At 37.4% G+C, this 15,716-nt stretch overlaps 1 protein-coding gene across 3 annotated transcripts in view; it reads left to right on the top strand.

The window, feature by feature from the left end:
- Nucleotides 1-15,716, top strand: part of PSPC1 (paraspeckle component 1) — a 93,830-nt gene that overhangs the window by 31,466 nt on the left and 46,648 nt on the right. For all 3 annotated transcript variants that reach the window (XR_007355934.2, XM_048845287.2, XM_048845297.2), the window contains exons 7-8: nucleotides 11,959-12,016; nucleotides 15,356-15,525. Coding sequence is in view for 2 of the 3 variants with exons in the window: in XM_048845287.2 (XP_048701244.1) it covers nucleotides 11,959-12,016; nucleotides 15,356-15,525 (228 nt within the window). In the remaining variant the exon portion in view is untranslated. The remainder of the gene's footprint in view (nucleotides 1-11,958; nucleotides 12,017-15,355; nucleotides 15,526-15,716) is intronic.

Below are 15,716 nucleotides of genomic sequence, written 5' to 3'. Positions count from 1 at the left end.
AGTGGCTGAGTCTAGAAGAGGGGGACAGTAGGGCTAGAGCAGGGAGCTGAAAATTGGGGAAACTGGGATTCTACTCCTCTCTAAGGTGCCACAAGTACTCCTTTTCTTTTTACTCCTGAGTAGACTGTGATGGTGAGCAGTTCATATAGCGGAAGATTCTTCCACCCATATTTATGGACAGTATAACCTTGTTTTGTGAGAACTCAGTCAATTGAAAACAACTTGAGTAAAAATGGCAGAATCTGGCTTTTAATGTGTCTGTTCCTAATCTTCTCCATCTGTAAATACCCACCTTTTGTATAGCACTTTGATATCCTGTGAAGGAACAGCAAATGTTTATTATTATAATGTAAAAAGACCAGGTATAAAAATTTACTCCAGAAAACTTCTAAATCTTAAGGCTAATCCTGAATATACTTTTCACAAATGCAGGAAAGTATAAACAATTACAGAAAAAAGGCTGAAATGTCAATCGACAAAGAATATATAAAAATTTCCAAATTTGGAATGAAGTTTTGTAATAGATCAACAGATTTTAAACCTTTCCTAGTTTTAGGCTACAAGTTTTGGGTTTGAATCAACAAAGTTCTAAGCATCATCAGAATAAGAATATAAGGAAATTCTTGCCATCCATTATCACTTGCATTTTTGGTTTGGGATATGGCATTGTCCAAATGAAAGATTTTTGTTTGACTATATGAAATTTTGTCTCAAATTTTCTGTAAAGCGTCACAGGAATCAAATTTAGTTTCTAGAGCCAGGATGGTATTGCACAGTCTGTCAAAGGAGACTCCAGGTTAAGAATTCAAAAAGACCTTGGGCAAGAATGTAGAGTTAAGTTTGCCTGGTCTTCTGCGGTGGGGCTGGATGAGAGTTGTCTCTGAACAGGCAAGAGGCATTTAAGCAATAGTCTGACTGAATTTCTCCAGTGCTCCTACAGTAGACTTTTTCTTGGGTGCCTCTTCTGCACAATCATACAAAACAGTATGTTGTTTAAGAGTCAAGTTTATTTCAAAGTGATCAGAGGAAAAAGTCTCCTTGTGAAGACAGTAACTTAGTTCTGCTTAATTGTACACTAAATTGCCATTGTACACTAAAATACACTAAGTGGGGTATAAACTGTAGTAAGACTGAGCTTTTGTTCAGAAGAGTTGCATTTTGTTGTCAAAAGTTTTTATATTTGACTGTTTTAAATTTGAGGGGAATTTTTGCCGGATCAATGAGAAACCTCCTTGCATAATCAGGGGAGAGACTTATACCCCAGTATGTTGTCCTGGAAAATATTTCTGGCTCAGACTGCCAGTGCTGTCATTGGGCTCCTCCACCCTTCACTTGCCCAAGCAGGCACGATGATGGCCAGTCATTGTCCACAATTTTCCTGCTCTGAGTTCAGTCTTACACTTCTCCAGTCAGATTCCTGCCTTACTTAGAACAACATACAGGAAAGTGACCTCTCTGGCTGCTTCTGACTCGAACTCAGCAAGAAGTATTTTTCCCATCCTGTGATATGAGTTTTTGAACATTTTTCCCATCCCTTATCACATCAAAAAATCAAAATCTCAATTTTTTGTGAATCAAAAGTCAGTTTTTTACGCTTTCATTTTTTACTGTAAATTAACTTAAATATTGAAAGTTATATGCTCTGAAAAAGTTTCATTTAGAAGATATCAAAATGGGACATTTTGACAATTTTGAAACTTTACAAAAGTTTTTAAACTGGAAATTTGTCAAAACCAACCTTTTTGGTTTTGGCAAATCAGCATTTTCTGAGGAATAACATTTTGTTGAAGTATTCCGGACCAGCTCGACTTCCCATGTGACCAGCATTTGTCTTTTGACCACAGAAGGCTAGTAGAGAAAAAGAAGAACCTTCTCCTGAATGCTACTTACTTTCCTGCAAGAGTCTAAAGTGTTTTCTGTGGTCTCCTGCTCAGTGACTGAAGCAATTTCTGGAGCTATGACTAGGGGGAAAAAAAAAACCCCAAAACAAGCACTTGGTTTGCCTAAAGGGTAGAAAAGCTCTGCTTAATGCAGCAGTGGAGAGAGGCAGGTTCTGGAATAGTAAAAGAGAGAACTCCTCTGCTGTCCCCCTACAAAAAGAAATTCACAACAAACTGTGAAATACTTTGTATCCTTCCTGGCTACTGATCTTTAGTAGGAGGCATTAACTTCTTCCAGGTATTGCTTAAAGTCTGAGAGGGGCTTGTTGGGCTACTCTGTCATATTAGCCCTGTTTAGGTCATATGTAAACCCTTTACTTAGTGAAAGGTTTCAGAGTAGCAGCCGTGTTAGTCTGTATCTGCAAAAAAACAGGAGTACTTGTGGTACTTTAGAGACTAACAAATTTATTAGAGCATACAACCCACTTCATCGGATGCACAAAATGGAACATATAGTAAGAAATTATATATATATATATATACAAACACATACAGAGAAGGTGGAAGTTGCCATATAAACTGCAAGAGGCTAATTAATTAAGATGAGCTATTATCAGCAGGTGAAAAACACTTTTGTAGTAATAATCAAGATGGCCCATTTAGACAGTTTACAAAAAGGTGTGAGGATGTACATTGGCCAAACCGGACAGTCTCTGCGTAAAAGAATAAATGGACACAAATCTGACATCAGGAATCATAACATTCAAAAACCGGTAGAACACTTCAGCCTCTCTGGCCACTCAGTAAAAGATTTAAGGGTGGCAATTTTGCAACAGAAAAGCTTCAAAAACAGACTCCAATGAGAAACTGCTGAGCTTGAATTAATATGCAAACTAGATACCATTAACTTGGGTTTGAATAGAGACTGGAAGTGGCGGGGTCATTACACATATTAAATCTATTTCCCCATGTTAAGTATCCTCATACGTTCTTGTGAACTGTCTAAATAGGCCATCTTGATTATCACTACAAAAGTGTTTTTCTTCTGCTGATAATAGCTCATCTTAATTAATTAGCCTCTTACAGTTTGTATGGCAACTTCCACCTTCTCTGTATGGGTATATATATATATCTTCTTACTATATGTTCCATTCTGTGCATCCGATGAAGTGGGCTGTAGCCCACGAAAGCTTATGCTCTAATAAATTTGTTAGTCTCTGTGGTAGGATGGTGCCCGACTCCCATGCCAGATTGGGCTATGACAGGCCAGAGTGGCTGTGCAAGGCAGCAGCCAATCAGGGAGGGCCTGTTAGAGAGCCAATCAGGGCCAGTATTACATCCAGCCAATCAGGGCTAGGCTAGGCCCTATATAAAGGCTGACCAGGAAGAGAGCAGGTAGTCTCTCTCAGGCCTTCAGAAGGTGAAGGTCTGTCTTCTGCGTGAGGAGACTAGCACCAGGGACAGCACAGTGCTGGGCAGGTGGAGGGAGCAGAAGGGAACTCCTGCCGGGCTGTGGGCCCTGAGAAAAAGGGCCTAGCCGGTGCAAAGGGGCCAAAGGGGAAATGGCCCAGGGAGAGAGATGGACAAAGGGAGAGGAGGAGGGCAGGCAGGAAGGCTGCTGCCAAAGGGTCCCTGGGTCGGGACCCAGAGTAGAGGGCAGGCCTGGGTCCCCCATCTTCCCCCTTGCACGTCCACCTGGCCGTTTGGAGTGGCCATCACGGAGTGCATCAGATCTCTGCCAAAAGGGGGTTAGACTTTGGGGTGTAGTTGGCCATTGTGACTGGGATGAAGAGAAGGACTGCTGATAACACCAAACCCCCGGAAGGGGGTGAGACCGGAGCAGTGGGCACTGCCGGAGGGCATTGTCCTGAAGAGGACGCCGCAAGCTGGGAGCAACGTGGGTCGATCAGCCAATCTAGGCCGAGAGACGGACAGGACACTACCGGCAGAGGGCGCTTCGCATTAACTGAGCTAATTCCCAGAGTGAACAGCAGGAGGTGCTGCGGTGGTGAGTCCCAGTCCCATCAGTCTCTAAGGTGCCAGAGGTACTCCTGTTCTTTTTTCTTAGTGAAAGGATCTCCCAAATTTCTGGTAGTGAGCTTCTCAAGTTTTGCTAAATCTGCTCAGGCACTGTGTATCCTTCTAAAGAATTATGGAAATAATCGGATCTGCTTCCTTAAAGTAGATTCTGCATTTCTTGCTCATGAAGAAGAGCTCTGTGTAAGCCCAAAAGCTTGTGTCTGACCAAAAGAAGTTTGTCCAAAAGAAGATATTACCTCACCCACCTTGTCTATAAACTCAGACATCCGTGTGTACTCTAACATCAGCTGAAAGGCTATTCAGGGTAGGAATAAGGAGTCTCCTAGAAAGCTGCACACAAACCTTGTACCTAGGCTAAAAAATTAAAACTATCCAGGGGGCCCTTTCACAGTTAGGAGCCTGACACATATTATCCAGAACTCCCTCAGGATTTTCACTAACATCCTCAGCTCACTGAGCATGATAGATTTGGATAGATACTGTGCTCTGAATGCGCAGGCGACTCCAGATAGAGTAATTGACCACGGAGTGATTACAGCTGGGCTTCTGTGAGAAGCTTTTTTTTTTTGTAGAATAGGCAAAGAGGCTACAGATTCCTCTTTCTATTCATTCCCCTCCCTTTTCCTCAGGATTTTTCTAGTTCAACCTTGTCTCTTGTTCTCCTTTGATGTTTTCTAGTGCTGTCAATCGCAGTTAATGCATATTGTGATTTTTTTTTTTAATTCTCACGATTAATTGCGACTTTTAAAAAAAAATAATTTGACAGCCCTAATGTTTTCTTATAACATCTTTCTGATCAGAAACCAATTCCTGTGCTGTTGTGGACCAAGTCATAAAAAGACAAATTATATTTCCCACTTTTATTGCTCGTTGTGATTCTAGACGCTCCCGTTCTTCCTTGCTTCAGTAAGAGAATTGCCCTCTCTCTTACCAAGGTGTAGCAGGCCAGCAGACTTTTTTTCCAGATGGATGGCATCAAAGTGTAGAAGCAGGAGAGGGGGAACCCTGTGAGCAGGAAAATCTTGGATGGTGATTGCTTGTTACCCTGCTTGGCAAAACAAATGAGAGGAAAGAGCCCAGCATCTGTGTTGTCTTGAATGATCCACAGAAAGCATATTACCTGGAAAATGGGAATATTTTCTTTCCTTGCCAAGGCACAAAAACAGGTATGTTCTAATAAAGAACTTGAACTGCCTTTATACTTGCTGGATCAGGTTTTATAGAAAACCTGTGAAATCTCACAAGGCATATAATGAGATTCAGCCTTTTAAGAAATTGATAGCAATGAAAAACACTGCTCACATCAGCAATTATATCTCTTATACTAGTCAATAAACTTACATTATTTGCTTATTCAAAATTTGCAACCATCCAATCAAATCTGCTCTCAAATAAGTGAAAGGTTACACTGACAGGCTGTCCAGTGACCCAAATAATCACATTAGCTGAGTTTTTTTTATCATAGAATCATAGGCTTTAAGGTCAGAAGGGACCATTATGATAGTCTAGTCTGACCTCCTGCACAACACAGGCCATAGAATCTCACCCACCCACTCCTGTAGTGTTGGCATGTAAAGCCTGGTATACATTAAGGACAGTTTGCTAAAATTTCTCATTGGGGCTAGAATTGTTCAGTAGCAGTGGTGTTAGCAAGGATGGGAGCCTTTCTGTTGAGCTACTGCTGCTCTCCTGTAGATGAGTTGTTGGCTACTGTTCATTAGATCTGCTCTCTCCATGGTTAGATTACAGCATGTTTGGCTCATTTGCACTAGGGCTGTTAATGTGCTAACATTAGTGGAACTGAACCAGACTTGGCAATAGTGATAATTTTTTGCAAAAATTTCCTAGTGTAGTCAAGACTTAAGGGATCAAAATTAGAGGAAGTTAACACTTTTCAATGTTGGGTATGAAAGGGCACCCAAGTAAGATAAAACATTGCATCTGTTTTTCATGGTCAGGGCAGGCATTCCACACAGGAGTTTAAAGGAAAACGTATATTTCTGTGGATGCACAAAGTCAGCAAGAAGACCCTAAACCAGTGGTTTTCATCCTTTTTTCATTTGCAGACCCCTAAAAATATTTCAAATGGAAGTGTGGATCCCTTTGGAAATCCTAGCCCTTGTCTGCTGCCCCCAGTGGTCTGCGAAACAGGTTAAAACCACTGCCCTAAACCTAGTGTTAATGGAATTAGTATGCTAGCTGATTTCTTGTTTCACCTGATGCTCCGTTAATTCTTTTAGATATAATTATTAAGCTTGCACTTTATCAAATGGTACTGTTGTTTCCTGGGAGCTGAGCCAATGCAATAATATTTTAAATGCTTTCTAGAATTTATTCCCATATTTTAGGAAAGGGTAGTGAGCCATGCTGTAGAGCAGTAAATCAATGTGTTTTGAAAAAGCGGGTAACATCTTCAACTAAAGTAGCCCAAATCATTTTTTTATTATAGAATAAAAAGTGGAAATTTGTGAGCAAAGCCTTCAGAGTTTTGGAAAACAATTTGCACTTTCTGTTGGTTTCAGTATATTCAAAATATTTAAATGTTTTTACAAGATGAAGTTAGTTTTACTTTAATATCCCCCCCCCACACACACACATCTAAAGGCATTTAACAACCTATAGTTTTTAAAATGAGAATTGGTGGATTTTTTAAAAAAAGCTGTGGATTTTTAAAGATGGATTTCTTTCCATCTGAAAGTAGATATTCGTCTTACCAAACCCATAAGATAATATATTGAATTTCATTAATTTGTATATTCCCGTTCAGTCTTTAATGGCCTGCCAATGGGTGAGACACTAGGATACATTTATGAAGGGGTTTATTAATAAAATAGTACATTACTAATGAAACCCTATCTAGCTTTTGGGTTGGTCGTGTGCATAGTATTTTTAGCATTAGTTAACATTTAAATTATTACGCATATTTTTACTGTGTATTTTTATACAACTTGACTTGCATGGTGTTAGACTTAAATATCAATGTGTATTTTCAATCACATTGTAACTTTTTTTAGAAAATTTTCTCTTGAAGTGTTAAAATATGGTGTACTCTTTCTGTTCAAGGAAATATCCTTATGTGATTTTAACTTCTGTTTGTAAGACTGGCTGAAGACTGAACACTAAATACTGTAGGCAGCATTAACTGGTCTTACATGCTCTTCGATTCTATCTCAGCTAGGATCTAGACTGGGGAGTAAGGGAAGGTTCCACAAAAGTGGGTGACATCCCCCACGTACGTACCTCCCAAAATAAAACGTACAGGACAAGGGAGTTTAGCATGGAGGTTTCCTTGAAAGTGATAACTTGTGGGGAATGATGAGTTCCTCTGTAAAAGTGCAGGCCTAAATAACATGTACTGTTTTTTCTGCTATTCCTGCCCACCTGATTTTAAGGAAGTTGTTAAATTTCAATTTTCTCGCTCCCTGTGTGTGTGTGTATATATATATGTGTGTGTGTATTACACTTAGGACAGATTATTAATGTATCTTTTTTCCCTAAAAGATCAGATTTTTTGGCCAGCTATCTTTACCCTTATTACTAACATTAGTAATATTTTTCCCAACATGAAGATTTCATGGGATGTCTGTTTGTGAATATTTTATATAAAGTATATGTTGTTTGTTATAGGTTTCATTGATTTGATTCTTACAGTATCCGCATTTGCAGTAGTTTGTAAGTTGGTTGAATTTAATACTTAAAGGCAGGCTTGGCAGAATTAATTTTTTATAATTTCAACAGATATCAGTGTTTATTTGTGGGGGGGAAATTAGACTTTGATTTAAATTTTCATAATTGTGGGAAATTCTGGAGGGATGTCAGACAGTAGTTCTTAATGACAGCAGATATTAAGATTCAAAAAGTTAAAACACAAATTGTATATTTTGACATGTGATGTTGACAAAGTATAAAGATCCTTATTCGAACTCTGGTAAGTTCTTAAACAAAATTTTTCTTTCTTTATTAATCTGTAAATTTTAATTAACATTGGTGGAAATATTTTTCATCTGTTTTCGTGTGTAGTGAAATTGATGTTTACCAATATTTGCTGATAAAAATCTAATCCTTTCAAGTCTACTTCATCTGTTTGGTCTTAAAAGCTGACCTAATCGAAAATTTGGTGTAATATAACAGTTCATATTTGCTGTTCTATTTCCAAAAATCTGGGTTGGGAGGGAAGGGAATGGCTCCTTTTTAGGAGCAGTAACCCCAAAATAGAATTTCATGTGCTGCCCAAGGTGGTCTCTGGAATGGAGTTAATATTGCCACTCTACGTTGAAGTTTTGAATGAAATGGACTGCAAGCTTCTGAGCTGGTCATTTTCCTACTAAACTATACATGCTCGTGCACAAAGGATTATGTTCAGTCTTATAATGGAATATTGACTATTTTTTCCAGAGTGTTTCTTTTAAACTTCATGGGAGATACTGAAGTGCTGAAGATTTGTACTTATCTGACATTGTAGTCAAAGTCCCCTCTGTTGTGGAACAAATCCTCTTTTCTATTTAACACATTGAATATCCTTACAGTGAGAAAAACATGATGTCACCGGAGTTTTGTTTTGCTTGAAAAATTAAAATGGTCTGATAACTGCATCCATATTTTAAAAAAATAACTTGATTTTAATGGATAACATTTAAAGTGACTTCACAGGAAGTGTTCTGGGACCAAAATTGCAGTGTTTCTTTTTGAATTCCCTTCTTTTCATTTTGCTACTCTTGTGATCATTAATCTCAGCTGGGAAGGTGAGTGGTCTTAGATTGGTCAAGATTTGCATTCACTGCCACTGGGTGCTGTTGAGAATTACCATGGTTTGCCTTCTGATATAAACCCAATATAAATATTACATTGCTGGTATTCTTGCTTTCTGCCATTGTTGTTCCACAGAATAGTCCATTTCAAATATATTTCTATTTACAGCTTTATTATGATGAATAATGTAGCATATGTAGACTTGAATTTTTTTGGTTCCTTAGGCTACTGAAATTGGAAGGCAAACTTCCTAGGAAAAAATGTGGTGATTACCTTGCTTTGGCTGTACTTTAACTCTTGCATTCTGATGCTTTTTTAATACTAAAGGGGAGATGACATTTAATGATGATGGAGATGCTTTCATCCCTCATCTCAACAAACTTTTCCCCATACCTCTTAATTTCATGAAGTTTTATAACAATTGACTTCAAAAATTCTTTTAATATTTTTATATTTTAAAAAAGCTGTGTATATTTTTAAAGATTCTTAGTGTATTTATGTAGCTCAGTGGTACTGATATTCCTGTTTTTAAAGGTCTTTTGTGTGTGTGTGTGTGTGTGTGTGTGTGTGTGTGTGTGTGTGTGTGTAAAAATTAATACAGAGGAATGGCAAGCTGCAAGTAGATTTTAAATTGTATATTAGGGTACATGTTTGGTACATGCTCCAGGAATTTCTTTTGTATAAAATCCTAAAAAAGGGGGAGAATGCATAAAATTAAAATTCTATGAAGATACAAAAATGCAGGGAATACAATGTAACTTCTACAGTGTTGAAATAAGAAAGTCTAAAACCTACAAGAAAAACTCTGTTTTGGGTTCATGTGACTCTTACAGCTGCCCAGGACTATAACCATAATTGCCAACATACCAAGAAGTTTTCTAGGGACAAATTTTTCAGATAAATCGGGGCCACTGGAGGTTTTTAGTTGCATTCCAGCACGTTTTAAATTTATTTTCTTAGAAGTGTGTGAGAGGCAGGAAAGAATAACCTAACATTTGCAGTTAAATCACTCTAGACCCTTGGTTTATTTGAAGAGTTGTCCTTTGAAAATTGTGTTGCTCCCTTCTGTCCCCATTATTCATTCTCTGCACTCCATATGACTCCTACTATGCTCTTCATGGTCCAGCCTTCTCTTCCCATGGCTTCTTAATTGTCTTCCATGGCTCCCAGAGTCCCATAGGATTGCAAACTCTGTCCCCTCCCAATCTCTTGGTTGCTACCTCAGTTTCTCAGCCCTCTTTTCCGATCTTCTCCCCAACAACTCCTATCCCATGCAGGCTCCTGTGTTGGCAGTTTAGATGTTCCTGCCCACCTTTCCTTCTCAGTATCAGCTGGCTCCACTTTAAACCCCTGCTGTGCACAGCTGACAGGTGTCTGCAGGGGCTAGAACTGGTTCTGCTGGCAAAAGGACAAGCATCCAGAGAGAGAGAAAAGGGCCCAGTGATCTGGAAAGGAGCAATTTAGTCCTGCTTTTGTACTGTTCTAAGGTATTCTGGGACACCATTTATGTGGGATAGATTTTTTGACACTCATGGCCAAATCCAGACTACTGTGCTGTAATTCAGTAAGTGGTCTTATTCTGAATAAATGATTTTTAAGGATAATATGGCTGTTAATAATTATATCAGTCAAGCCACAGAGTAACCCTTAATATTTAGTGATTTTTTGTGAAGCTAAATGCCTCCTTTTGTCACATTGATGTGTTTTTTGTGTCCTTGTGTTTTATTTGTACCTCACAAAACAAGTGAAGAAGAGAATGTCCCAGCTCTGAAGAGTATAAAAACTAAAATTTAACAAGACACTAAAAGTTGGTTACAACCAGACACAACTGGGGAAGATGAGAGAATAGATTTGTTAGAATGATGACAAACAAATGGACATCAAACAATCTGCAGGCAAATTTTGTGGTCCTTTGGTCTGCAACCTGAAACATTACCTCTCTCCTTTAAAAGTCAGCAGCAAAACTACAATGAAAGTAAAGTTGAATAAAACCCAGTAGATACTGTTGAGTACTCTCACTAACCAGTTTTTTGGGGGGGAAAGGGGAGTTAGTTTAAAAAACAAACAAAAACCCCACCCTAAACCATCACCTTAAGTGAAATCCTTTAGCATTAACTGCATGTCTTCAGTAAAGCAGTTATTACGTAGCAAGCCACGTAGTGCTGGTGTGATTGACTGAGGACGAAAAGATTTTTTAAAAGCCTAAATTAAAACATAATGTACATGCTAAATGCTTCCTGTCTCCAACCCCCCCCCCCAAAAACAAACAAACAAAAAACAAACAAACAAAAAAAACAAACCCTACCCCTCAAAACCAAACACCAAAAACTGGTTGCTTTTGGATATTCACTGGTTTTGATGTAGTTTGGTGTTCAGTACCATTGCAGCTTGCTTTAACTAAACATTTGGGTCTACATTTGGCTCTGGCACAGCACCTTTCATCAGACTTGCTATGTGCAATGGAGTCTGAGATGCTGTAAATTCTAGTCTTGCGTGCTGTGGGAATTGGTAGTGCCTCATACTAGATTGTGTAGTAATTCACCTAGATGTTGCTGACTTCCAAGTCTGTCTTTAAGGGCAAAATAAAATGGGTTGGGACTGGTAATGAAATGTGGCCCATTTCATCTCTAGGTCACCTGCTTCAGTCTAAGCCAGCACTTGAGTCAGCTGTAACTGAAAGTCATTTTCTGCTTGGTGTTTTGTGGCCCTTATGTATTGGTGGTCTATGCCTAGTTCCTAACTGGTTACAAAACCAAAAAATATCAATACGATTGGCACAAATTGACATCTCTGCTCCTTGTGGTGATCTTTTCAGTTCAGTAGTGAGGCAAATTAACAGAGCAGTGTGGTACTGCTTCTGTGGATAAGTGGTTGACAAGTGTTTCAGGATATGAATTGGCACCTTGTAGGAACATTAATTTTGCCTCCCTCCCCACCCCCTGCAATAGTGCAAACTATTTTGAGAGAATACTCTAAAGCCGTGGTCTAAAAACAGAATTACTGTAGCATCGTTAGACCTTTGCTTCTGTTTAATGAAACTTCTCTGTAAGATTTGTATTAGGTTTAAGGGAACTTTTAATAAGACTTATGTACTTTTGTCTTGTTTGTTTATTACCAAATAATCCCAATTCATATCAATTGAAGAATATATTTAATTGTATTTCATGTATTTTTTGTAAATATGATGAAAGAAATTAAAACATAAAAGAAAATTGTGCTTTTTTTGTAGTAGATGGGAATGTTAAAATAATCATGATAGGTTGACCATGAAAACTATGTTTACTTTCAGAGAGAACAGGAAATGAGAATGGGTGATATGGGTCCTCGTGGAGCAATAAACATGGGAGGTAGGGATCTGAAGCAAATAGGCTTCTATAATATAAGACTACAATTCTTTGGGACTGTACATGTTACTCATTGGTATTATACATTAGTGACAAGAGCTAGTGGTAAGGAAAAAACATTTTAATGATGGGTAATGTAAAATCTCATCCATTTTGTCTCTGAATAACTGATTCTTGCAGTAAGTATCTATTTACTGAACTTGCATTTTATTTTAGTCTGTGTGTGGGGGAAAAATTTGGATATTTACAAAGTAGGAAAACAGGCGAAGGTAGTGAAGATGATATCCTGAAAAATGTTGTTTGATGGAAAACATGAAACAGTTTCTGCTGTTTATAAGAAGTCTTGGGGGGGGAGGGAGGAGGACATTTTGCATCTGAATACAAAAGTTAAATATAATGTATATTTAAACAGATTTAGCATAGTTCTGTTCATGGCTTTATTAAATCACTTCTTACTGCTATGTTACTTAACAAGAAATTAAATACTTTGTGGGGGCTAAACTTTAATAATTTTATCCCAAGTAATAGCTGGAAATTGTCTTGCAATTTTATTGTTGCCCTCAGTGATGTTGTTGCTGTTACAAACCTGCTTTTATTAACTGAATGTTCAGGCTAAAAATATAAAACTATTTTGTATATATAGCTTGGGTAATCATCACTTCTATTTCATACTGAATCAGTCAATGTGAAAAAAGTGTTCAGTTAGACTAAGCAGAATATCTGCTTTTAAACTACACTAAAATTCAAGTAGTCTGTCTCGTGAAGAATCAATTCTATTAAAATAGATTACTCATGAATATGTATTTTCACTGAGCGTCATAATCTTTGATTAAAAAATCTTGAAATAAACTTGAATAGTATTTGTTAAGAAATAAAATTGGCATACCTTTTAAACTTTAAATTATGTATGAACCATACATCATTCATCTTATGGCTTTTAATACTTTTTGACACTTGGTAAAGAAATATTATTTTCGTTTTCAAAATAAGCTGTATTTTACATCTTCTCTGTTGTGCCTTTTAAAATATAACAGGCTTCGAAAATTAAATTTGACAAGTATACTCTAAACTTGAATCACAGGTTTACATTAATATCCAATGATACTTGATATGATCTAATCCAAGTTCTAAATATATTGGTGCCTATTGTCACATACACCAATAGAAAAAAAGATTTACAACTTTAACATAACCTCATTTGCCTTTAAAAATGTATCATCCAAGAAATAAATAAGGAATTCAAGAAAGACAGTTCAGAAAAAAAATGAGCTAGAAATGTAACATATCTAAAAGACCGTTTGCCTTGGATCTAATGCTCAAATCATTGAATATATTACATTTAAAAAGGGATTCTGCTTATGTTCGTTAAACTGAATATTCTTCGGTTTCTTAAATAAGAGCCAGAACTTCCCAGGGTGTAGCTCATACACTCTCACAGGTGTGTGCCCATGTAGAAAAAGCATAGTCTGTTTTCTTAGTAGCATTGCAATAGTGATGCTCTGTGCTAGTTGTATATGCACCTATTGAGTCACCTGTGATACCAGCACTGAGCACTGCCATCATTATAGGCAGTGTGCTGCTACTGTCCGAAGATGCATGTGTGCGCCTGTTATGACTCTAGCAGTAGTATTAGCTCCTCTCCCTTTTCTTTTTCTATCTGCTCCTCTGGAATGACAAGAGTTAGCATATGGTATGTCACAAGGATGGATACTCAGAGCAGACTGTTCTTGTGGACTGAGATTTCTGCTTCTCTACATCCCATGAACTAATCTTGCTCATGGTTGAGTGAGAAGCTCCTTACCCTCCTGTTATTCTCCACCCTCTAGAGCAGCATCTATCTGTAGTGGGTCAGGGAGACATCTGCTGAAGTTCACGTGGAGGAACAACCCTTCAGAACTGTGATGAGTTCAAACTTTTCTTTAATTAAAGACTAGTACCTCTCCTCCAAATCTTCTAACAGAAAGTCCTGTAGCACTTATCACTAGTACCACAGATCCTTTGCAAAACCTTTTCCTCCAGCGGAACTAATATAAGAGGGTCAGGGTGAGTCTGATTTTAACACTCCTCTAGTATCAGAATCGTGCACATACATCTTTGGGGGCAATGATTTGCTAGTTGATCACTGTGATAACGAGCAGTCAGTGCTAATAACACAGAGGAAGTGTCATGTACGTATGTATAGTAGTAGCAATATGATAATAGTCCTGAATAACCTATTTACAGTTAATGCATTTATTATAATTTCTTCCTAACATGAAAGGTAGTAATCTAATGGAGAATGGGAAGGACTTTACTAGGTATTTCAGTCCATCCAACATGTTTGATCCTTGGATGGAATTCACATACTACAGTGACTGACATGGTGTAAAACCTTGGAATTTGGCACATTTTTTTCTGTTTTGTTTATTGTCAAAGAAAATGGATGCATATAGTTGGCTGAACAGGATGGATTGTCCATCTGAACAAATACTGTTCCATTCCCGTTCTATTTGGATTTTTTTTACATTACATCTCATATGTCTAATTTACATACCAAGTTTTTTCTTCCTTATAATGCAACCTTGCAAATGTATACAATTAGTCTTACTGTATCTGCTGATTAGTTTAGTTGTTACTGACGAATCATATATGGTAGCTGAATTTTTATTATAGATAAACTTTCTGTCCACCTCAGATTGCTGTTTCTTTTGTTTTTGCTTCTACTGTCTTACCTCTTTCTGTTCCAACAATGGATCAAAAGTTTTAATGGGTTAGTGTTAAATGTTCCATTTGTTTTGTTGTATCTTCTTAATTTCAGAATCTATTGATGTTTGTAATATTAGCCATAAATCTCTTTACAATCCTGTTGGAAAACCTAGGTTTCAGTATTGCAATTGATTTGTAATATGGAATGAAGTAGAGTGTTGTCTTTTCTGATATAAGGTGCTTGAAACCTAAATGGCCAAGTTGTGTAAAAGTTGGCCAGTTGCAAATTGACTAATTTTTCTCATCTATTGTAATTGTGTATATTACTCACAAACTATAAATACGTTTAGTAAACTTTTGTTCAAAACCAATAGAAGTACATTTATTTGCATACCTTGAGCTTCTCAGATTAAAGGAAGAAAATGTTTTTGTTCGGAAAGCAAGTTGTAGAATAAAAATCGTTTGAGCAATAACTTAAAAATGAAGATCAATATAAAAGTAGATTGAGATAAATGTACAGTCTCAAAGAATAAAAGCAACTTTTATATTTCAAGTAATGGAAGTCTTGTATAGTTCGTTTCTTAAATATTATAAATTGTTTGTTGCTTCTTGTAAAATTCAGATAGGACAGCTCTAAGTATAGATTGTTTTGCATAGATGCGTTTAGCCCAGCACCTGCTGGTAACCAAGGTCCTCCTCCAATGATGGGTATGAATATGAACAACAGAGGAACTTTACCTGGCCCTGCACTGGGTCCTGGTCCTTCCATGGGACCAGAAGGAGCTGCAAATATGGGAACACCAATGATGCCAGATAATGGAGCAGTGGTAATGTATCATTATAAAACTTAATTACTTTGAACAGTTGTCATGTCTCATGGCACATCTTTTGCACCAAAGTTAACTTCACACTAAAGTGAGTTTATAGTATCTCACATTTTTAATCTAGTGACAATACTTACCTGAAAACATTTTTAGGAAGTTTAAACAAAAACGTTCTGAGTCTGTTAAAGGCAACT

This window comes from Caretta caretta, chromosome 1 (genome assembly GCF_965140235.1).
Source record: "Caretta caretta isolate rCarCar2 chromosome 1, rCarCar1.hap1, whole genome shotgun sequence".
Classification (NCBI taxonomy): Eukaryota; Metazoa; Chordata; order Testudines; family Cheloniidae; genus Caretta; species Caretta caretta.
Note: the sequence above shows the minus strand (reverse complement) of the source record. Positions and strands in the feature narration are given on the sequence as shown.